This window comes from Symphalangus syndactylus, chromosome 11 (assembly GCF_028878055.3).
Source record: "Symphalangus syndactylus isolate Jambi chromosome 11, NHGRI_mSymSyn1-v2.1_pri, whole genome shotgun sequence".
Lineage (NCBI taxonomy): Eukaryota > Metazoa > Chordata > Mammalia > Primates > Hylobatidae > Symphalangus > Symphalangus syndactylus.
The window spans coordinates 46,584,572-46,610,505 of NC_072433.2; the positions used below are offsets into that span (position 1 = coordinate 46,584,572).

General features: G+C 35.5%; 1 protein-coding gene across 2 annotated transcripts in view; it reads right to left on the minus strand.

The window, feature by feature from the left end:
* Positions 1-25,934, minus strand: part of ITFG1 (integrin alpha FG-GAP repeat containing 1) — a 305,320-nt gene that overhangs the window by 143,226 nt on the left and 136,160 nt on the right. For both annotated transcript variants that reach the window (XM_055233174.2, XM_063611898.1), the window contains exons 9-10: positions 16,469-16,563; positions 13,908-14,080 (exon numbers count right to left, since the gene is read on the minus strand). In XM_055233174.2, coding sequence (XP_055089149.1) covers positions 13,908-14,080; positions 16,469-16,563 — 268 coding nt within the window. The remainder of the gene's footprint in view (positions 1-13,907; positions 14,081-16,468; positions 16,564-25,934) is intronic.

The following is a 25,934-nucleotide window of genomic DNA, read 5'->3' on the forward strand; positions in this document are numbered from 1 at the left end:
TGTTCTATCTGATATGAATATAGTTACTCCTGTTTGCTTTTGGTTTCCATTCATGTGAGGACAATCTTTTTCCAACTCCTTTACCCACAGTCTGTAAATGTCTTTACCAGCTGAGTGGATTTCTTATAAGCAGCATGTAGATGGCTGATTTTTAAAAACCCATTCCACCAATTTATATCTCTTAAGTGGAATATTTATGTCATTTACATTCAAGGTTAATATTTTATACTTTCCTGCGCTTTTATGGTGGTAAGTACTAACCCTTTGTTTCTATGTTTAGAATTCCTTTGAGTATTTCCTGTAGGTCCAGTCTATTTGTGACCACTTCCTTTGATGTTTGCTTTTGTGGCAAAGACTTTATTTCTACTTCATTTATCAAGCTTATTCTACCAGGATATAAAATTCCTGATTGACAGTTTGCTTTTTTTTTTTTCCTTCCCCTCTCTTTAAGAACTCAGAAAAAAGGCTCTCAATCCATTCTGGCTTGTTAAGTCTTACACTGAGAAGTCCACTGCTACTCTGATAAGCAACCAGACATCAGATTTTTTCCTACATGTTGACTTTATACAGTTTGATGACTATATTTCTTGGTGAACTATGTCTTGCAATGCACTTTTCTGGTATTTGCTGGGCCTCTTATATTTGAATGTGTAAATCTTTTGCAAGACTAGGGAAATTTTAACGTAGTATTTCCTTAAATAGGGTTTCCAATCTTGTTGCTTTTTCTTCTCTCTTGGAAATACCAAGGATTCATAAGTGTAATCATTATTATGTAGTCACATATTGAAGTCTTTGTTCACTTGTTTCTTTTTTTCTGACTCTATTAATTTAAAAAATTTGTTTCAAGCAGTGAGATTCTCTCCTTTGCTTGCTCTAGGCTCTTGTTGAAGCTTTCAACTATCATGTTTAATTCCTTCAGTAATTTTTTCTTTTCTAGCAGTTCTGGCTTTTTTAGAAATAATGATATCTATCTCATTGGTATATTTGTCACTCATATTCAAAATCAATTTATTGATTCATCAGTACTGGTTTTCAGATTTGTCTTTTTATTTCCATGAGATTCTTTACAATCAATAATTTAAATTGGTATTTTGAATATTTCTTTTTGGTTAGGATTACCAGAGAATTACTGTTTCTTTGGGGATGCCATAACCCTTTGCTATTAAATACTTCAGCATTATTACACTGATTTCTTTGCATATGAGAAAACAGTTGCTGCTTCTTGCTTTTGAATTTACTTTCTTTGGGGGGGAAATTTTTTTTTTCTCTTCAGGATGTGACTATGATGTTATGTAGGGCTGTTTGTCTTTGCTTCTGGGTATGTTCAGTAGCAAAGACTCTGTACAATATTGGTTATAAATAGCTTTAATGTGGTGGCTGTCTAAAATGGCAGTTGTAGTAGTGGTGTACTGGGTGGATGAAGAAGCCACTTTAGAATACTGAGAAGCCAGGGTGGCATGGGTGATGGTGGATGCAGAGGTCACATGAAGCCTGTCTCCTTCCTGAGTGCTGTGCATCTTTTTCAGCAGATTTGCCTTGTGTTTTGGAGGCTGACCTGGTCAGTAGGTGGTACATGCCAGTTAGAGCAGGCTGCCATGATAGCAGTAGGGTTTATGTGTGATCTTTGTTAACACCTGGAGAAGCGCTTTCAGTGTCCCAGGTGGTGGGTTGGGCCCTGGAGTGCTCAAGGGCTTGAGTCACCATCTCTCTAGGATGGGGTGGTAAAGCTGAGTAAAGCCAGATTGGGGAACCCTGCACTCAGGCCCCCCATGGCCTGGTGTACACACCAGCCCTGAGAGGGGTGGTGGGGGAGTCCTCAGGCCCCTGGTGAAATCTGCTGAGGTCTCCGCTTGGGGAGTGAAGGACGGTACCAGCACCATGGCTTTGACAGGCAGGAATGGGATCTGCTACCTTTACTCACCTTTGTCTGATGTTCAAAATATTTGGTTAGGTTAGACAATGCTGTTTCTTTTTAGGCTGCAATGCTATTTACTTCTAGGATGAAACTGTATCAGACTTTGTAGTGGTTGTGCAGGTTGATATCCTGGCCAGTAGGCAGTACTTGCAGGTGAGAGCCAGCTACCGTGGTGGTATTAGAGCTAAGGCTTGACCTTTGTTAACCTGGAGATGTACTTGGGTTTCCCAGGCAATGGGTTGGGCCATGGAATTCTCAGTGGTCTCAGTCCTGTACTTTGCTTCCAAGGTGGGAAATAGGGCGGAAAGCTGGTGGTGCTGGGTAGAGGAGAAAGCAGGGTGGGGCTGAGATGGGCAGGTCCTCCTAATGGCCAGTAAAAGTGCCATCCCTGATGGGGGTTGGAGGACAGTTCTCAGGCCACAGGAGCAATAGTTCAGGGAGAAGTGGAGCAACTCTTTCTGTTCCAACTAACCAGCATGGGGAAAGTGGGGTGGCTTGGGTTCCATAGCCTAGCAGGTGGTAGTGAGACCTGCCTTGCTCTCATGCTCTCAACCTAGTGGGATACCATCCTATGGCCTGCCACTGGCATCAAGCTGAGGCAGCCAGCCAAATCACAAGCAGTTTTTCTTTGGACTGCAATATAGCCCCAGGCCATAAAATTGTGGCTCCCAGGTGAAACCCCTCCCAGCCCAATTCCAGGATGGGGAGGTTCCCGAATCCCATACCCTTGGCTGGAGCCAATGCCACATCTGCTTATCAGTTCTGGCCTGGTTCCCGGGACTGTGCATAGTCTGCTAAAGGGTACGATCAAGAGTGGTGTCTTATGGTGGCCACTTATGTTTCAGAAACGGCATCGGATGTTCTTTCCCTGGAGTAGTTCCTTCTCATAGTCTCCTGGCTATTCCCTAAGTTAGATTCAGGACTTGAGAGGGACATGGTACTCTCCTATGGTCTGGATTGTATGATTCCCCAGTGGGAAAGTGGACTGCAGAAAGAGTCTCATTCACCTTTTCCTGTATTGGGGAATCACTCCCAGTTCCTGGCCCACCCTGGTCAAATAGGCTTCCTGTTTTCCTTCTGCTTCCTATTGTTTTCTTGTTGCTTTTCTGTTGACTTCCTCATGTTCCTTCTTGGAAAATGTATTCTAAGTGTAAGTCTACATGCTATTTTACTCTTTGAAGTATGAGGTGTGCTTGAAATGCTTCTAGTCAGCCATCCCTACCACTTGGTCACAAGGGTGTGTTGGAGACCTCTGACATGAATGGCTGAGAGAAGGTCCAGTTCTTCACACTCCTGAGGGCAGCAGGTAAGGGAAGAAGGATAAGGTCCCTGGGCAAAGAAAGACCTGGAGGAACTGGAGACTATTCCACCTTTCCTAGAGTGACAGTTCTGGATTCCAGTGACTGTTACTTGGTGGTAAAATGATGTGTTTGGATAGCCATGGAGGCAAAAGCTCACAGCTGAAGGGCCGCCGTCTATGCATCTCCAAGATTTTAACAATAAATTTGGCTTTAATGATTCTTGTAATATACATTAAAATAGAAGGCAGATGTCTTAAAGAGTTTAATATAAAAAAGATATCTTGAAACACTTGATAGAATTCTGAATACAGAATGTTAGTGCTGGTACCGAGTACCGAATTTCAGTTATTTTCAGATTCTAGCATAACGCTCCTTTGTAAGTATAGACAAATTATTGAATAAATACATAGCACAGTAAAAAAGATTATGCAATGAACTGGATCTACTTCTAACTGAGTGATCCACTCAATTCTACTGCTAAGTGAGTGATCTTAGATAAATCGCTTAAGTTCTCTGTGCCCTAATTAATTCATAAATAAGTAGACTATGTGATTTTATATTTCCTTTCAGCCCTGAAAGCCCAGGAGTATAATTTTTAAAAAGCGTTGAAACACAGAAATCTATGTGCCTTAATAAAAGTAAATAGCATTCATGACTAGAGAGATTTACTAAAAGACAAATGAGAATAAAACACACAGATCAGTGAACAAAACAACCACCATTAGACAATCCTCCTTCCCATAGGAACAAAGAGTTCAAGATGATTCTTGGTGCAGATTTTCACTGAGAGACAATGGACTAAAAACTAGAGAAAATGTAAATTAATATATTATAATATAAAAAGGTCAAACCTGCAAGTGCCTTACTGAGTCTGTGCTGATTTGGAGTAAACATGAATTCTATTTCAAACTGGCAGTATTTCCAATTTTTCTTTTTCGTCTCTTTTCTTTTTTTTTTTTTTTTGAGATGGAGTCTCACTCTGTCACCCGGGCTGGAGTGCAATGGCACAATTCAGCTCACTGCAACCTCCGTCTTCCAGGTTCCAGCAATTCTCCTGCCTCAGCCTCCCGAGTAGGTGGGACTACAGGCGCCCGCCACCATGCTGGCTAATTTTTGCATTTTTAGTAGAGACAAGGGTTCACCATGTTTGGCCAGGCTGGTCTTGAACTCCTGACCTCAAGTGATCCGTCCACCTCAGCCTCCCAAAGTCCTGGGATTACAGGCGTGAGCCATCGTGCCCAGCTATTTCCAATTTTTTCTAGCTAAATATTTCATGACTGACAAATGATAATAATATAGGGAATGCCTGATTTGACAGAGTATCAATTATAAAATGATTTCATCTATATCTGGTGCTTATTTCCAACAACTTATTCAAAAATCCTACTTAAAATTTTGTTTAACAGGACTCATTTTATTGGTTGATCAAAATCAACCAGGTTTCTTATTGTTAGACTATAGTACTGGATAAACTCAAGACTTGGCCCACTAACTCACTTCATTAGGTATTTTCTCATGGATGCCAGATACTGAAGAGGCAGCCAGCCATATAGATGTGACCTTGTCTAGTTTCCCCAATGAGTCTTCAAAAAAAAAAAATCTTTATGTTTCTGAGGTTTCTGATTATAAAAGCAATGCTATGGTGTAGTAAATTTGAAAAGAAGCACAAGAAAAAATAAATATGTACCTGCTACTAAAACAGAGAGGGAATTATTCTGGTTCTTTAAGACTCTCGCTCTCGAGGAACTTGTATTTGCTTTTTTTCTATTAATGGAAGGGTTACCAGTCACTTTTAATAGTTAAAATTTGTATTCATATTTAAAAGACTAGAGAAATTTGTCTTTTAAAATAAGTCATAAGCACTGCTCCCAAATACTTCAGTTAAAAGAAGCCCTGCTGAGGAAAAGACCTCTTCTTTAGGTATGACATTTTTGGTATTTTTTTTTTTAGCAATGTTAACAACTAATACATAGTATATTTAAATGATTATACTATGTCCAAGATCTTAATGCTGCAATCACCAGACACAGGCAATTTAAACATTGTAAAAACTTACTTTGTGGGATTAAAAAGCTGTTAACCAAGAAATTAAAGACAAATAAAGCCTAATTTAATGGAACACCCCATACTTTCCTCTCTCATTTATACTCTTATTTTGACAACTTCTCCGTAATGCACCAGAAGTATATGCTTCATTTCACAGATGCAGAAATTATGACACTAAGCCAGGCCTTCAAAGCAAATCTTTTTATATCAAATCTAATTCTCATGCCACTGTGCCACGTTGCTTTGCTACCTGACTTACATTTGTTACGTTTGCACATTGGTATGAAGAAAACATTTAGATCAGTCTGAACTAAGCTTCTTCTCTGCAAAAACAGAGACGAGGTCTTGATATTCTATTTAGATCTAGTGACAAATATATGAAGAAAAATAGACGATAGGCTGGGCACGGTAGCTCACACCTGTAATCACAGCACTGTGGGAGGCTGAGGCGGGTGGATCACAAGGTCAAGAGATCGAGACCATCCTGGCGAACATGGTGAAACCCTGTCTCTACTAAAAATACAAAAAATTAACCGGGCATGGTGGTGGGCGCCTGTAGTCCTAGGTACTCGGGAGGCTGAGGCAGGAGAATGGCGTGAACCCAGGAGGCGGAGCTTGCAGTGAGCCGAGATTGCACCACTGCACTCCAGCCTGGATGACAGAGCGAGACTCCGTCTCAAAAAAAAAGACAATAATGCTGATTTATATTTTCCTTTTACATTCTTTCTGTACAGTATATATTCTTTATTTCTGTCTTTGCTTATGAAGAAAGTGAGAAAAGGTGATGGGCTTATGTAAAGAGATGTATCTTGCTACCAAAGACTTATTATGTGCTTCAAAAACTCACATACACAACATTGAGAACAGTCACCCAATATAGCACTTAATCTATCAGCCTTAGGGGGAAAAGGTTGTAAAGTGAGGATCCAGAAAGATTTGGACATTTTAAGTTACTTCCAGAAATCTACAGAAATACACTTCCTGCTGAAACCTTTTAATTCTCCCTTTTAGTGTTACCCATTTTCTTTTTCCTTTTATTTCCTTAGAGACAAGGTCTGACCCTGTCACCCAGGCTGGAATGCAGTGGTGTAATTATAGCTCACTGCAGCCTTCAATTCCTAGGCTCAGGCGATCCTCCTACTCAGGCCTCCTGAGTGCCTAGGAATACAGGTGCCTGCCACCATGCCTAGCTAATTTACTTCATTTTATTTTTTGTAGAGATGGGGTCCCACTATGTTGCCCAGGCTGGTGTTGAACTTCCGGGCTCAAGTGATCCTCTCACCTTGGCCTCTGAAAGTGCTAGAATTACAGACTTGAGCCACCACACCTGGCCTGTTAATAATTTTCCGTTGCAAGTTTTCAACTGATTTTATCTTTACTTAAATTAGTCTGATTGGACTAAGTCACTGGGATTTGGAAAAAAAAAATTCTTAGATTGATACATTTTAACTTACATGTTTTAAATGTTCTGAAACATAAATAAAGAACCCTTTGGGATTTATAGTTGTAGAAAAAGAATAGAAATGAAATAGCCATCAGTTCTTTCCGTATCAATAATCTGTGTAGTCTACAGTTGGTAGGAGGTTACCTAGCTGTCACAGATCTCTTGGAATTAATGTCATCGCTCATGTTGTGCCAGTCTAGCTTAATTATAGGTTTCTTAGTTAAGCTTAAGAGGGAAAGGGAAAGGAATGGTATTTCAATCTTCACAAGGAACTTTCTGGGTAGGTATAACCACCTTCATTTTATAAATTTACAGATACATAGACAGGTCAAGTAAGTGATGAAAGGAAACAGGAGTATAAGTGGAAGCACTGGCATTTCAACTGAGATCCAAAGTACATGATCTTTATTTAATTCTCTTATCCAAAGGTACATTTAACAATAAACTTTTCAGTTAACTGTATGTGAGAGATGATGTAGTGCATGTGTTTCACAATGCATGCTGACCTGAATTCCTTTGAGCATAAATGTTGTCTGTACATTTGTTTCTCCATTTGTGTTTTATTTCTCCTGTTATTAATATATGTGACTGAAAGCATATATATAACAAGAGAGGCCTGAATCTAAGTCTTGTCCTATTCACAGACTATTAGGAGAGGGATTTTCCATCTTGTCATCCTGGTGATTCCACATGATAACCACTAGTCTGATTCATACAGATGGTTAAGATTTACCAAAAAAAAGTGCAAAATCTTCCATGTCACTCTTCTTTTGAAGAGGACTGCTACTATTCCTTAGGAGTCATAAAACTTTGTGGCCACTATTCTTGTAAAAAAGCTGATTGATATTAAATAAAATGGATTTAAGTATATTATCTCAGAATGGCATTCTCCTTTCCCAGCACTGCCCTATGAAATACAAAAGTTAACTGTATATGTTGATGATTCAACAGCTAAAAAGCTTACTTTACTTTATCATAGTATAATTTTATGTAAAAACAAATTTAGTAGTGCACTCATCAGTGCACTTCATGGACATCATGGAAAATGATGAAATTTATCTTGGTACCACTAGTATATAAGTAATGAAATTTACCAACATAATCTGTCTGGAAAGACAAGTATATACACTCACATATCATTTACTACTCTCTCTCTGCAATTAATGATGTGCTGTCTTATACATATAAACTGCTTGGAAAATGATACTTCTGACCCACTGTCAGTAAGTAATATTTTCTGGGTTGCTTTCACAGTGGTGACTAGCACTTTGTAGTGAGTAAATTTCATTTCTGTCTTGTTCACTTCTATAATCAGGTAGTTATTGAGCTGAACAAAGACATTTTTCCAGAACACAGCACAAAAGATACAAGTTAAAAAATGTGAGGGTATCGGGAGAGAGACCAGGAGGGCAGACCTACAACTTCCCTCATGTGTTCTAATATGAGCTTTAGAAACAAATTAACAAAGAAAAAAAAACCTAAGAGAATGAAACAGAAGACAAAAATAACAAATAGAAATTTACAGGAGTCACAATTCAACTCCACATAGTAACATTTCAAACTACTATGCATAAAGTACAAATCTAATATCTTAGAGAGAACATAAGAGGTTACCTGCAATGAACAATCAGATTATCACCAGACTTGACTAGCAAAAGTGAATATCAGAATTTAATGGTGAAGTGTTTTTAAGGATATGAAGTAAAATAATCTTGAATCTAGAATCCTATACTCAGCCAAGTTAGCAATTCAGGCTGGGGGAAAATAAAGAAAATTTCAGACATGCAAAGTTTCAGAAAGAGGCTGCATACTCTCCCAGATAGAATTACTTGATAATGTGTCCAGAAAAATGGAAACTGAAGAGAGAATGAAAGATATAATATTCAATGGAGATCAGAGAAATCAGTAAACCCTGTAGCTACGTGTAAATAACTGTAGCAATAAAACATGAAAATCATTCCATCAGTTGATAATACCACTGAACAAGAATTGGGGTGGGGAGAGAAAGAACTAGAAGTGTCCTAAAATACTTGCCTTACATATTAACTCCAGTAGTTCATTAAAGGTAAAATTTAAGTATAGGTATTAATATTTAATAACCACAATGACAAAAATAAAAATTTTAATATGTTAACCACCTTAGGAACTATAAAAGGAAGAAAATGTTGAATAATCCAACAAAAGGCAGAAAATAAAATAAAAATAAAGATTTAAATAACATACTTAACTGGAATGATATTTCAGATAACCATTGACTGCGCTATTAAACTACCGGAAACATTTCAACAAGTTTCTAAAAGTATTGCGCAAGCCACATTTATATTTGCAATGCCATATTAAAAGCATAAAAAATGAAGAGATAGACTAAAATCCAAAAAACCACCATAAAAACAACTTCCCAAACATATTTATGTGAACCCTTTAAAATACCTTTCTAAATAATTCTGTGTATATGCAAAATTTTAAATAAAAAAGAACAATGAAACCACTTATTATCAAAATATATGACCTGAAGCCAAGCTCACAATATTTAGTCTTAAAAGCACTTAATAGAAAACAAGAGTAAACATCTATTAGCTTAGTATTCAATGAAATAATGTAAAAAATAAAAAAAAAAACTTGAAGAAAGCAAAACAGGAAAAAATGTAAAAATAAACATAAAGAAAATATTCATATAATTCATCTTACTAAAAATAAAGGTGATTCTTTGAACCTCTACAATACTAACAAAAACACAGACATGACTGAAATAATAAAACGGAGAAAGAGGCTGGGGGCAGTGGCTCACACCTGTAATCCTAGCACTTTGGGAGGCCTAGGCGGGTGGATCACAAGGTCAGGAGATCAAGACCATCCTGGAGAACACGGTGAAACCCCGTCTCTACTAAAAATACAAAAAATTAGCCGGGCATGGTGGCGGGCGCCTGTAGTCCCAGCTATTTGGGAGGCTGAGGCAGGAGAATGGCGTGAGCCTGGGAGGCGGAGCTTGCAGTGTGTCGAGATCGCACCACTGCACTCCAGCCTGGGCGACAGAGCAAGACTCCGTCTCAAAAAAAAAAAAACAAAAACAAAAACAAAAAAGAAACCTTTATCAAGTCTGATGAAAGAAATTAAAAAGGCAAATAATACTAAAAACATGAAGGAGTCGTATCTAAAGACTTAAAGAAAATTTAAAAATTATAAAGGAGTGCAACTTTATACCTATAAATTTAGTAAGGGTATTTATTAATACTTTAATTAAAAATTGATTGCTGATAAAGTAAATAATGTGTAATACATCTTTTAATATAGCTCCATTGGAATTAATGGTAGAATTAATTCTCACTGTCTACAGAGGTTTCTTCCCTCAGAACTAATTAGTGGAGTTCTTTCTCCATTTTATTATGGGACTAAGAATTTTAGTATGGGATTCATTATAGCAGATGAATAGGCAATATTATTGAAAGAAAATTTTTTGATCTTTACAAATTCCAACTAATGAAGTTAGAGTTGGTTGAGTGAAGGCTAGCCAACATAGCAATATGAGGTCTTCTTCAATAATGAGACAGAATGAATTTACATCCAGGACAATATTTCTTTCTTCTTTTAACATTTATAATTTCAACTTTTATTTTAGATTCACAGGGTACATGTGCAAATTTATTATGTGGTTATGCTGCATGGTACTGAGTTTTGGGGTGTGACTGATACCATCACCCAGGTACTGAGCACAGTACCCAACTGTTAGTTTTTCAACTCTTGATCTCCTTCCTCTCTTCCCTCTCTAGTAGTTCCCAGTGTCTACTGTTGGAATTTTTATGTCTATGAGTATGCACTGTTTAGCTCCCACTTATTAGTGAGAACATGCAGTGTTTGATTTTCTGTGCCTGTGTTAATTCGCTTAGGAAAATGGCCTCTAGCTGCATCCATGTTGCTGTAAAGTACATGATTTTGTTATTTTTCATGGCTGCATGGTATTCCATAATGTATTTATACCATATTTTAAAAAATCCAATCCACTATTGATGGGCACCTACATTGATTCCACGTCTCTGCTATTGCGAATAGTGCTGCAATGAACATACATGCGCATGTGTCTTTTTGGTAAAACAGTTTATTTTCCTTTGGGTACATACCCAGTAATGGGATTGCTGGGTTGAATGGCAGTTCTAAGTTCTTGGAAAAATCTCCAAACTGCTTTCCACAGTGGCTTGACTAATCCAGATTCCCACTAACAGTGTATAAATGTTCTCTTTTCTCTGCAGCCTCACCGGCATCTCTACTTTGTAGAGAACGTGAAAAAGAATAGTGGCTAGAAATGTTCCCACAGATGTAGGCCTTTGTACTATCAACCTCCATGCCTTTTGAAAAAGTAGAACATCTGCAACATAATGTAACCTTTCATTGATGACTCAGGGTCATTAATGGAAAGCTAAATTATTGTATAAAGCTGAGGATGCTGATGAAAATGCAGATTATAACTGAATTAGGAATTCCAACTTACTAGCTGTATGATATGGATAAGTTGTCTGATTTATCTCAGACTATTTTCATATTTGTAAAATAAAGATAATAACCAACCCATGAAAAATGATGGTAAAGTAATACAAACTAAAATTACGTTATAAACAAAAGCCATTTTCTTCCCAGCATTAACTAACAGGCAAATATATTACATTTGGCCATTTACAGATTTACTTGCCATTTAATAGGCCTGGGATGTTCTCAGGGCTGATACTCAGACTTCTGAGTGTGCTTCTTTGCTGCCAAAAACTTTTTTTATTTTTAGCTACTTCTAGGCTTGGAACTCCGGTAACAGCCCAGTGGAAGCTCAGGTTTTGCTATCCAGTTTCATCCGTGACTTGCAATATATTAGTAACAATAAAACTCTTCTTAAATATGTCAACATTTTGACTGTATCATACAAAGGTGATAGGAATAGTCAGAATGAGGACTAGGAGTCACACTCTTAAACACAGTCACTAGATTAAATTCTCAAAAGAAGGAAGAAATATTCACTCTATATGCTTGACATAATGATACATTATTAACATAACTTCTTTTTTTTTTTTTTTTTGATATGGCGTCTTGCTCTGTCACCCAGGCTGGAGTGCAATGGTGTGATCTTGGCTCACTGCAACCTCTGCCTCCCGGGTTCAAGCGATTCTCCTGCCTCAGCCTCCTGAGTAGCTGGGACTACAGGCGCCCGCCACCACGCCCATCCAATTTTTATATTTTTAATAGAGATGGGGTTTCACCATGTTGGCCAGGATGGTCTCCTCCATCTCTTGACCTCATGATCCACCTGCCTCGGCTTCCCAAAGTGCTGGGATTACAGGCGTGAGCCACCGCGCCTGGCCTATTAACATAACTTCTGTAGCACCAGTGTTAATTAAACATTTACTTATTACTAGGAAATCACAATCTGTCTTTGAATTTTATAAAATGATCTAACAAGGTCTAGAACATTAATTTTCATATGATTTGTCAAATTTTCTTACAGAAATGTAACAGCAACTCTAAATAATATTTACATTTAATTTAAAGTTAGGGCTACTTCTCATCTGTGATGGAATGAACACTGAGATGAACTGAAATCTATCTTCAATTCTCATCCATCTTAAAAGAACAGAAAAGAAATAACTGAGTTTTACACAACTGCTTTTATAATGGTATTAAGACTTTCACAAAAAAGTACAACTGCCTTTAGTACTTATTTTTCCCGCAGAGCTAAAGTGTTCACTGCTGAGTTAGCAGTTGATACCATCTTATGGCTGAATGGCAAAGGAATTGTTAACAAAAACACTGTTGATAAAGAACTTTTATAGTAAAATATAAATTATTTAGCTATTCTAAGGATGAGTAATCACAGGATTAAATGAATTTAAAATGTAATTTCTTATTCTTCTGAATAGAGCCAATGTCTAAAATAAAGTAATTTTACAGTTCTTTGTTTTTATGTGCCACTATGCTTTTAAAAGGAATAACACTCACGTTCCATTCAGAAGTTTGTTTTGGCTATATCAGATCTGTTTCACACACACAGGTTACAAGTATACATTAAACTCTGCATAACAGAGCACCCTGATCATGTCCTTGGAAAACTCTACAAACACGACGCAAAGACATTATAATTTCAAACCAACGTGCTTAGGAAAGTTAACGTACAGACTCTCCATACTTTTCTATAAATAGGGACACTCACTAATGATAAATATTTCTCTAAATATCAGATTTCAGGACAACACTGTTTGGAGTTAAAAGCAGTAATAGGTCTGACTTTTTCTGGAGAAGTTGTTTTATATCATGAGCCTGGTTCTGAATATGGAGCCGAATCATTAGTAATTCCAGCGTCAACAAATAATTAATGCTCAGAAAAATAATGTAAAAGGAAAGAAAGGATAAGGGCCAAGGAATATAATTAATTGTGAGATGAATAAAACGATAAGGTATTAAAATTTAGGAATAGTCATATTTATGGCATCCGTCAGGATTCAAGCTAATTATGAGTTTAACTATATTGGTTTATCTACTGGTGCTTCTATTTCAAAAATTAAAGTAATCACAGCATTAAAAGTCACTGCTAATGCAATACTCACAGTTGACATATACAAAAAGTATCAACAGTCATGGTGGAATTTCCAGTGTCATTACAAAACAAGCAACAATAATGTAACAACATTTACTAAATGTAAAATCAGTATGCCGAGTATCTTTCTAAGTGGTTCATTTACTTTTACCTTATTTAATCTTTACTATAACTCCATGACAGAGATACAATTATTACACTGACTTCACACATGAAGAGTTTGAGTAATATGACCAAGGTCACACAGATGGTAAGTGGTTGGACTGAGATCAAAGCCTAGAGTCAGTTCTTAACCACCAGTGTCTTCGGTCTCAAAATATAATTGGGTCATTTGCCTGTAACAACTTTTGACCTTTTAAAGATTAAGTTTTATTGAGTGAAATATAACCTTTTACTTTAGACTGAATGTTCATTTTTGTTTTACAGATAATGAATCTGTGAGAAAAAAAACAAAACAACTAAGCAGTTGTGAGAAGTGCAGGGACCAAATTAAAAAACAGGAACTGAGCTCATCGTGTTCCTTATTTAAGAGATTGTAACATATTTAGGTACTATTCAGTTGCAAAGTACCATGGTTTGCAAATATTTCTCACATAGTTTACAAATATTTCTCACTTGATTTAATTTCCTTACCTTCCAGATGTGTTCTTTAGTATGACCAGAGCATCTGGATAGCCATCCATATTGTAGTCTCCAATATGAAGGGTAATTGGAATTGGTATTTCAGTTGGTTGCTGTTCATCCACAAATGGCACAAAGCCCCAGAGTGTGCCCTTATTGCTGAAATCTTGTAGGACTGGAACCCACTATGGATTAAGAGAAAAAGATCAGACTTTATAGTTATTTTATAAAAAAATTTATAATTTACAAAACAAACGATCCATTAAGTTTTCAAGATAAGCATTATTTTACTTAACTTCTTTATCTCTACAATATGGTAGAGTATCATAATTTACTTTGATGAATAGGTGACACTCTGGGAAAGAAAAAAGTACCTTCCCTTAGAATTTATCCTAGTCATTTTTGTCTGAATTGGCACAGAAAGCCTTAGAAAGTTTTTCACAATATCACATGAATCTTAGGATTGAACTGATATTAATACACATCTAGTCAGACTACATAATTTAAAACTGTGTCACATAGACACACTCAAATGAATATTTAAAAAAAACTAGAGCAAGTTGCAATATCATCTAATACTGACGTCTTTTCGGGAGGACCAACTTAGGAGGAAAGTTAGAACATGACAGAGACTCTGTTGTTCATTCTCTTACACATGCTTACCTACAAGCTACAGGTAAAAGTCAGCATGAGATAATAAAATAGGTTTAGATAACACAAATAAAAACAAGATCAGTTTCGAAAATAGATACAACTATCCTCCAGCTGAGCAGCTCCTGAGGCTTTCCAGACACCAGGCCTGACAGGCTTCATCAGTAACTGACAGGCACTTCTCAGCCAAGAAGAATGAGCTCTGTCACTAAAACGGCCGGAAGCTACATTTTTAGTAAATTCCTTTATTTCTATATTAATGGCCATGAAGAGAGCAGAAAGAGAACAGAAAGCTCATTTGAAAATGAGCTTTGGAAATCCCTTTCTCTTCAGATAACATAAACCTTCACTTTTTAATAACTAGAAATCTGAAGAGTGGAAATCGTGCCATTAAAGTTATAGTTGTGCCCACAATTTGCTGAGTACAAATGCTGGCACATAACCTGAAGATGTCCGAGCAGAAGCAGGCACAGCTGACTTGAGATGGCAGGAGGCCAAACATGCCTAGAGATTGCTTTCCTTTCCTTCTAAGCAGGTGACTCATTTATATGGCTGCAAGTCAAATTATATTAAACACGGTTTTTTGAAGAGGGGTTAATAAACAGGGTATCTCCAACAATTTATGTATTTTCCAAAGAAAGTATAATTTACCAGGGAAAAAGGAAACTTCGTAAAGACATATTTACAGAAAATGAGTTTTTAAAAAAAATTGGTATGCATCTTTAATAATTTTTCAATCTTTAAGCAAAACAGTATTATTTTACATATCATTAAAATGTTTCAATGGTTTCACTTGGTTTTTAAAAAATTGTTGGGTTTTATTTCAGCAGATGAGAATTTCACAAAATGCTACGTTATCACAAATTTCTGAAGAGGCTGACAGGTTATTAATGAAGATAAACCACATTGAATAAAGTATTCCTGTTAAGGTAAATGTATTAAGGCCTAAAAAGTAAAAAGATTTTTCAGTATCAATATGACACTGATAATAGTCGCCAAAGAACTGTGACATTTATCTTGCCAGAGAGAGATGACTGTATAATTTGGAAATATTCTTACAGTAGTCTGTCAATAGGCAATAATTACTAGGATTACTAATAATTATGAACCAATGATTAAGTGTTACTTGACCTAAAGTTTTAAGTGATTCAAAACCTTAAAAAAAGTTCAAGATAAAACTTACAGGTATAACAGTTAAATGCTTTCATTTATTTTATTTTTAAGGCTAGTAAAATGAAGCTTTGCGGGTGGAGAAGAAACAAGGAAATCTGTAACTGGCTGTGTTCACTTACCACTACTGTACTCAGACTGGCCAGTTAAATGCTTTTAGAATGCTGACTGTGTGAAGATTTGTTTTCACATAAAATATGATGCTCCTTTTTCCATAAGGGCTATAAAAGTCAATATGTTATTCTATCATTTATTACCCTCCAAAAGAAACATTAATTCTAATATGATTGTTATAACCTATCATTCTCATATTAATCCTCCACTGTGACTGTCAGATTCTAAATTGCTTACCTACAAGCTACAGGTAAAAGTCAGCATGAGATAATAAAATAGGTTTAGATAACACAAATAAAAACAAGATCAGTTTCGAAAATAGATACAACGTTCTTCTACGTAACCTTTTATTATAGTGTGTTTTGCCATATTCCTGGCATATAAAAAGCTAAAAGATCATTTAATTATAGTATCCAAAATGGGTTTTCTTCACTAGAAATAATTATAACAATGCTTTTCCCTCAACAAATTAAAAAATAATATATTTAAATGCATTTCATTAAGTTAAAATGAGGAAGTTGGTAACTTAATTTTGGGGTTCCCTCTGTTCTGATTCTACAGGGATCTTTTCTAACCTTAGAAGATTTTTTTCCAAGCACATAAAAAAAAAGTTTACATTAAAAGACAACTTGATATACCTGCTTTGTCCCAGATCTCACTAAGTAGATGGTACTCTTTTGGCAATTTTTATCTTCACAGCCTGGCAGTAAATGATCCATGTGTCCATCTCCATCTGCCAAAAGAAACTTCAAGAGTCCATTAATAGTCACAAAATAAAGTGTTCTTGTATGGTATATTAAATTTACTATTTGTTCAAAGTCTACATCAATCTGGATAAAACAGAAGAATTTGACACATGGCTTCAAAATGAATATGATTTTATTTAAAAAATTACTCTGGCCCTTGCAACTGATTATCTGGACTGTGTCTTGTTCTAAATTGCACACTTCTGTGTGGTTAAGTATTTCTATAGGAGGGAGTGGGGCAAGGGCTGAAAAACTATTGGGTTCTATGCTATCTGGGTGATGGGATCAGTCATACCCCAACCCATGTAACAACTCTACACATGGACTCCTTGAATTTAAAATAAAAGTTGAAATTATAAAAAGGAAAATGTATAGTGTTGGTAAGAGACCCCATTTCAGCCTGTAATGTTAAAACCATAATTTTTTAAAATGTAGCTTTGACTTATTTACATAATTATCACTGCTGCCATAGAAGAGAAAAATAAGCATATCAACAGTAGTCCATTATTATACAGAGTATTTTAAATGTGAGACTCTTATCTTTATACATACATAAGAGCCTTTATTCTGGATGAACTTCGATCCAAGAGTTATAAAGCTCTCAACACTCTGGCTTCTTAAAAGCACCAATAAATTTTTATCAATGAAAAAGCAAATGAAAGGAATATAGATATCCTGTCCAAGTGACTGCTTTTTACAAAGCTGCACAGTATTCTGCTAAGGCCTATAGAGGTGAGGTTATGAAGGAAGTTAGTAAGTTACTGATGCTACTGAGGTGTCAGCTCCTCTAGTGCTCTCTCCCATCTAATGTCCTCGTTACCTGATGGGGTTTACAGATTTTGATGTCCCAGAGTTAAGTCTCTTCATGTGGACATTCACAATGCACAGTCACTTAGTTTTTTAATTTGGGGACTGATTTTGTATTGCTTTAATTACTGATTTATTGCTATTGTTTATTATATTATTTAACTTGTGCCTGAGGTAGTATATACACTTGGAAGAAAATAAAAGGATTATTAATACAGAAATACATTTCATTGTATATTTAGTGAAGCATACTTACGTATTGAGAGCTATGTAATTATCAAAAGCCTATCAAGTCTCCAATAATGTATTCAAAAGGAAAAAAAAGAATTTTAGGCTAAGTGGAATTAAAATCTAGGCAATGGAAACTGACTTCAGCATGGAAAAGTAAAAATGCACAACAAAGTAAAAAATGAATTTCTTTCATTTAATGTCATGATTTGATTACTTAGGATCCTCATGATTAATAACATTTATGATGATAAACCCTGCCTTAGAGGAGTGCAACATTAAATACAATAGTTGAATTAATAATAAAACATGTAGAGAACATCTGTAATCTGGCAACATATAGATTTGGACTACTGAGAATTAAATAGGTTGAGAGATGAAGATGCAATTCTAGGCAGGAATACTTGAAAAGGAGAAGGTTTTTCAAGGAGATAAACATATATCGTGGCTTAAAAAAAAAAAAGGTAAGAGAGCTAGCCAAGTAAGAAAGAACTAATACAAAAATGTGATTTACAAACTGGCTCGAGTGGTAACACAGACTTCATTAAGCCAAATCATTCTACTGTAAATTAATGGGAGAACAATTTGAAGAGCATTACCACGGCTTTTCCCTTCATTTTTACCCCAATGACAAAATGCTCACATTAGAATCTTATTCATACTTTACTTCTCCCCTAGTTTCTCTTTCTTCCAAGTAGTTTCATATATCTCATGACTCTTTTGACAATGAATTGGCTGGTATTTTTTCAAGTGCTCTAACAACTATCTAGTAAACATATATCTAACTCATGATAACAGCATAATCATGCATTTTAGTATAAATTATCAGTAATATTCTATAGATATGGTCACAGAAAACTAAACTCAATCACAAAATGTGTTTCTTGTGCTATTCTAAATGCTATATATATATATATATTTTTATTTTTTAGACAGAGTTTTGCTCTGCCGCTCAGGCTGGAGTGCAGTGGCACGATCTCAGCTCATTGCAACCTCCCGCTCCTGGGTTCAAGCAATTCTCATGCCTCAGCCTACTGAGTAGCTGGGATTACAGGCATGTGCCACCATGCCTGGCTAATTTTTGTATGTTCAGTAGAGTCTAGGTTTTGCCATGTTGGCCAGGCTGGTCTCAAAATCCTGGCCTCAAGAGATCTGCCTGCCTTGGCCTCCTAAAGTGCTGGTATTACAGGCATGAGCCACTGCCTCTGGCCTTATTTTTAAAAAATATTTAGGTGAAATGACAGAAATGCTTTTTGAGAGTACAATTTCAAGAGTACAATTTCAAAGGAAATTTGCTCTTTTAAAGGAGAGAAGCTTTTAAATTTACATATTTCAGTTTTTTGTACTTTTTAAAAGCTTTTTTATTTGGTAGTAATTTATACTTAGTTGCAATAACAGAAATAATACAAGAAACATATGTTAAGCCTTTAACCACATTTGCCTATTGTTAACATTTTACCCCTTTTACAAAATCATTTGTGTTCTTTCCCTCTTTGAAATAAATTTTTTTCTGAACCATGTATATAAGTACATACATTAAGGTCCTTTGTCCCTAAATGTATCAGTGTGCATTCCCTAGGAGTAGGGATATTCTCTTATATAACTACAGTACAGTTAACAATTCACAGTTTACACACAAACAATGCATTTATCCAATGTGCTATCTATATTTCAATTTTGTCCACTGACCTCTTGTCCCGTACAGCATTTTTGTCCCTGCAGCACAGGATACAGTGTAGGACTAGAAATTGCATAAAGCTGTTACTTAACAGCTTCCTTTCATCTGGAATGTTTCCATAGCCTTTCTTTGTCTTTAATTTGCATATTTTTAAAATCTCACACTACAGGAATATTTTATGTTTTAATATATTATTATGCCTGGGGAAGAAAGTACTTTTAACATGGGAAAAATCAGAGGCACAAGGCTAGGAGCTAAAATTACTTTAAGCAAATTCTCAGAGAAATAATATCTCTTTGTGAGTAGATTACAAAGAAGGGCATGCTGATGGAGATGCTAGCCTGTGAACTTGGCACAGTATTTAAAGAAGAACCAGGAAGTTATAACTTTGGATTGTCTTTTCTTTGGGACTTCAGTAAATACGTATCTCAAGTTTTCTTGAAGGCCAAAATTCTTTCTCAAAAACTCAAGAGAACCTGCAACAGATGGAATAGCATTTTGATTTACTTTTATTTACAAAAACCAGTGTAAAAATCAGCCTTTTTCAGGACTGATCATCCTAAACTAACAAACACATGCTAACTTCCCTTTGATAGTAACTTTAGCCAAATTACAAATGAAATTCTTCTCTAAAACATATAAATACTTTATTGAAATAGAATTAAGGACTTAAAACTGATTTAGAGAAACCAAAACTGATTTAGAGAAAATTTTTAATTTTAAAAGCAAAACTAAAGTGTTATTGTTCTTGTCATAAAAATGGATTACAATGAATTTTTATATATAATTTTTGTTTTTAATTAAGCAGAGAACAATAAAAGATACACATAAAAAAGGTTCACATATATCGCTTATTCTCTCAAACATTCTTAATATTTTCAGTCTAATGAAGTTAACTGACCTGTGGAATTGTTTAAGCAAATTAGAACTCATTGTTCTGGCCCCAGATTACCTTTCCAACTTTGTTAATCACAATTTCTCTAATGCAGTGGTTCTGCAGCCTCTGAATCAGCTGGGAAGTTGTTAGAAATGAGAATTCTTAGGCTCCTGCCCAGATCTAACAAATCACAATCTCAGGAGGTGGGGCCCAGCACCTTGTATGTTCGTAAGTCCTCCAGCTGACTGGATGGGGACACTTGCTCTCAGGAATCTACTTTGGTCCCCCATTGAGGCCAGGGGGTGCAATAGGCATCCTACTTTTCTAATGTCTTGATCATGTTTCTTCATTTAGAATAAACTTCTTTTCTTGCTAATCAAATTATATTACCCCTTTAGGACTCTCTGTATCCCTTCCTTTTGAACACTGCTCCAGTCTCTTGGGACTCCAGGACATCTTCTACATAATCTCATGTCTTTTAGGCACGTCAGCTCACTGCAGTAATAAAACACATACCACTACATAAAGAAACTGTTTTCTGTGAATGTCTTTCCACTTGGTAACAGTATGTGGAGATTTTAACGTAATGGAAAGAAGATAAAATTAAGAACAGTTAGATTTGCATTTTTAACCTAGCTTAGCTGCTAATAATGAGTAATCAGGCATGCAATCTTAAGAAACCAAAAAAAAAAAAAGTCGTTTTACTCCATCCCCTGCTCCCCTCCAGTGGCAACCACCATAGCAGTTTCTTGTCTATCCTTCCAAGACAATCTATGCAAATACATATACTACATATAATTTTGCACAAATAGTAGTGTACTCCACACATTTTCTGGCATCCTAAATTTCTGACTTAATAATCTTTGAGATGGTTTCATAATGGTAAATCTGTATTTGTGTCATATAGATAATATAGTATTACATTGTATGAGGGTATCTCAGTGCTGATTCTCTATTGATATGCAAATGCTAGGTTGTTTCCAATCTTTTGATAATCCAAAGAATCCAACAATGAATAATTTTGTATAATTTCACCTCTGTGAGATTGTATCTGTAGTATAAATTCCTAAAATGAAAATTATGGTTTCAATTGTTACATTAAATTAAAATTTATATTTTATGCTCCATAGAAGAATAGTTCTCAAACTTTTAAATACTCTGAAAAACTGAAGACCCCAAAGAGATTTGTTTATGTGACTTATATCTATGCTTATTTACTGTATTTAAAAATTAAGACAGAAATAGTTCAATATTTTTATTAAGTTAAAATAACCATAAATATATTACATGTAAATACAAATAACAATTTCATGAAAAATAACTTTCACAAGACAAAAAGTTTTTGAAAAAAGTAGAATTGCCTGGCTTTAAAATAAAATTAAATTTTAACACTGATTTTATATGCAATCTGTTGTAATATGTTGTTTTGGTTGACAAATATGAAAAAATGCAGCTGGTAGAAGTATTAAGATAGCCTTTTCAGACAACCCTGGGTATTATCCCATCTATCGTCAAACTCAACAAGTAATTTTTTTAAACGGTTATTTGCAATGAGGAATCTAAAGCCATATCAATGAATTTTCCCTACTCTGTTAATTAAAACCATTGGTCTATCTTGCACTTTGAATGAATGCTTCATATCCTTCTATGCATTCATGTAAAATGCACGACTTTGTGAAATCACACATTGATCATTTGAAAAATATTGGTTATGTGGACCTTCTAAATATTGATACACTTCATTATGCCATATCAAAAATTCACATTTGTTGATATCACTACAATCTCATCACAAAAGTCTTTAGATGTTGGGAAGCTGTCAGCTCATTGCAGATAGAAGTTTTTCAAAATTCAAATTTTTGCTTGAAAGCTCAAATTTTATCACTGGTACCGAATCCTGTCAGTTGTTTTCTTGATGTGACAAGCTCACTTCATTTATTTTAGAGAAAATGTCCATCAACTACCAAAGCTGGAATAACAGTAGTTTGTCTGTCAAGTTGTTCTTTCAAGTAAGAGATGGTATTTTAAGAAGTAGCTAGTTTAGCTTGCAACTTAATCTCACCACTGCTTTTCGTCAATACAACCAACATACTTGGTATGCAGGTGTGTTTTATGCATATTTTCCAACACAGACTGTTATAAAGATGTATACTCAAGGGTTGAGACTTACTAAAATTATTGTTTTTCTGCAGATTCATCGAAAGAATTACTAAGTGAAACTGACCATGTTTCTTGTTCCCTTCCTCCCCCTCCTTCATTTTAAAATTGTGAATATATGGTGATGAAAACCACAATGAATACTAGTGAAGTTTGGTGCTACTACTTTGATTTGTGCTACACTGGAAGCAGCTTTATCCACCATTGCTTTGCTTTGTCCTTGTAAATGTCAACATGTGAAAAAGTCAAATAATATCTTAGTATTAGTGTAAAAATAATTTTCACCTTGTGTAATCCTTGAAAGAGGTTCAGGGAGCCGCCCCTCCAGAGGCCCAAATATATATATATATATCTTTTTTGAGATGGAGTCTCACTCTGTCGCCCAGGCTGGAGTGCAGTGGTGCCATCTCTGCTCACTGCAACTTTCGCCTCCTGCGTACAAGCCATTCTCCTGCCTTAGCTTCCCAAGTACCCGGGATTATGGGCATGTGCCACCACGCCCAGCAGAGGCCCATATTTCGGATCACACATTGAGAATCACTACAAGAGAGGTTACGCCAATACCTCAATTATCAAATGTTTTAACTTTTTGCCAGTCTGATAAGTGAAAATGATATCTCACTGTGGTTTTAATTTTTGTTTTCTAATGAATAATGTTGTTGGTCTTTTACCTGCCAGTTTGTAGCAGCCCTTTCAAAATTAAGAAAATTATTATTTTATCTGTGATTTATTAATATTTTGCTTTATGGCTTCCATGTTTTGCTTATATTTTATAAAGGCATTTCCAGTACACACATATAACTCTGTTTCCCCCACCCACACCCTGTTTTGTTCTAGTACTTTTGAGCATTAGTTTTACTTTTAAGTCTTAGATTAACCTGAAATTTATTTTGATATACAATTCTGAGTTGTACTGCACTTTTTACAGGTGGATATCTGGTTAGCTGTTCCACACCAATTATTGAATGATATATACTTTTCAGAAAAGAAACTAAATCTCTTTTACTTTGTCTTTTATCTGTAAAATGATTACAAGGAACATAACTTAGCTACCATATGTGATCACTCTAAAGATTAAATGTGGAAGAAAGAATTTGGGAAAAAAACCTTAAAGCAGTAAACAAACATAAAGGAGTCCATTATCCCTACCTAGCCCTATCACTGCGGTATTCTGTGTATTTAATACAGTGGTATGCTCTGCCTAGGACATAGGCAAAAGAGTAAAAAAATGCATTAACTCCTGGAAGGACAGAATTACTTTTTCTTCAGGGTTCTCACTTCAAAAACCCACTACAAAGTTGTCAGTGGAAATACTAAAACACTTGGTCATGAAAAATGAAACTAACAATTTAGAATTTGACAAATGTTGCTCCATAGATGGCGAAAAAAATTGTAAATGGAATGGCTAAATATTTCTATCTATAATCTGGAACTCTGAGTTCAAAAACAAAAATAAATCAGTGATTTCTGATTACAGAGTAGAACATGGTACGAGAGCTCACACAGGGAGTAAGTCAAAATGCCTCCTTCCACCATCTGGAAAAACTACTCATGGATGACTGTAGCATAGATGAGCTATAAATACCACAAATCACATGACTAATTAATGGTAGAAGGTTTTAAATAGAATTCAAGGCTTTTAATATGTGGACCCAGGGCTGAAAGATTTCTATACAGAATCTCTGAAACTGCACTTCTTGCTAAAATGGACTCTGAATATAGACAGAAATAATGGCTTTCTCATTATACTTGTCAAGAGATAAGGGATATATGACAGATAATGTATTTAACATAAAATGACATTTTCTTTTGTGATTCATTATTAATATAAAGCTGGAAATACAGGCTGAAATTTTTAAAAATCCATTTCCTTTTTACTTTTGAAAACAGTGAAGAAGATAACCTTATATTTTTCAGAACACATCATTAACATAAGAGAAATTATTCCCACAAAAATACCGAGTGAGGCATGGTGGTACATGTTAGTTCCAGCTACTTGAGAGGCCTAAGCAGGAGGACTACTTGACCCCAGGAGTTGAAGGCTGCAGAGTACTATGACTATGCCTGTAGATGGGCACTGCACTCCAGCATGGGCAACACAGCAAGACTCTATCTTTTACAAACACACAATGCTACATTTTTGATATCACAGGAAACAACAATTATTATATAAACCAGGTTAGATACTTTGAGAGAATAAAATTAAGAATTTTAAAATAATTGAATAGTATAAAAATACATGGCTTGCATGAACATATTTACAATTCTTTATTTTTAAAATGCTCATAAACCAAATTATGACATTGTGAAACAAGTGCTAATACAAATGGAAAAAAAAGAAAAAAAAACAAGATCATATCATCGACATTACTATGTGGAAGGGATAAACAATTTCTTCAAAATATAAATTTTTAAATGGCATAAATGAAGGAATTATGAATATGTACATGGGTTTACTCATTCTGCTTCAGATGTTAAATAGCATACAGGTTGATTTTAAAGTTCTGCACATATATAGAATTAATGTACCTACGTTACTGAAGAGAAGTCTACAAAGTACTAGTGCCTTAGTGGAACTTTAAAAATAAGAAATATATACTATTAAAGAATCTGAACATGATCAGAAAAGAAAAGCTATACTTCTTTAAGATGCTGCCAGTCACTGTCAGACATAGTAATGCTGGAAAGTGAGACATGGTACCAAGGATACAGAAAGTTAACTAAATTAGCTTTAATATAAGTTTTTGTAAAAAAAATTATTAATTTTTAATTGACAAAAACTTTATACATTTATGATCTACAACGTGATGTTTTGAAATATGAATACAGGCCAGGCATGGTGGCTCAAACCTGTAATCCTGGCACTTTGGGACACTGAGGCAGGTGGATCACATGATCTACAACGTGATGTTTTGAAATATGAATACAGGCCAGGCATGGTGGCTCAAACCTGTAATCCTGGCACTTTGGGACACTGAGGCAGGTGGATCACCTGAGGTCAGGATTTCGAGACCAGCCTGGCCAACATGGCAAAACCCCATCTCTACTAAAAATACAAAAAGTTAGCAAGGCATGGTGGTGGGCACCTGTAATCCCAGCTAATTGGGAGGCTGAGGCAGGAGAATTGCTTGAACCCGGGAGATGGAGGTTGCAGTGAGCCAAGATCATGCCACTGCACTCCAGCCTGGGCGATACAGTGAGACTGTCTCACACACACACACAAAAGAAATATGAATACACTGTGGAATAGCTAAATCTAGCTAATTAGCACATGCATTTACTTACATATTTAACATTTTTTCTGTGTGTTCAGAGCACTTAAAATCTACTCTCTTACCAGTTTCCAAGTATATATTGTTATTAACTATAGTCATCACATTGTATTTAATATAAACTTAAGCTTTGTGAATACTTGGCCATCAGAAAGGACATTCAGAACGATTATTTTCTCTTGCCAAGGTCTGAGATAAACCATTCTATTTATTGTTCTGATTGATATAAATATTTTTATTATTTGAATTCCCAAATAATTGCCAGGCTTCAATAATATCTCATGGATACTTATCTAGTGATGCTTTTCGGTTTTGCTGAGTATACCAATTCTTTAACTA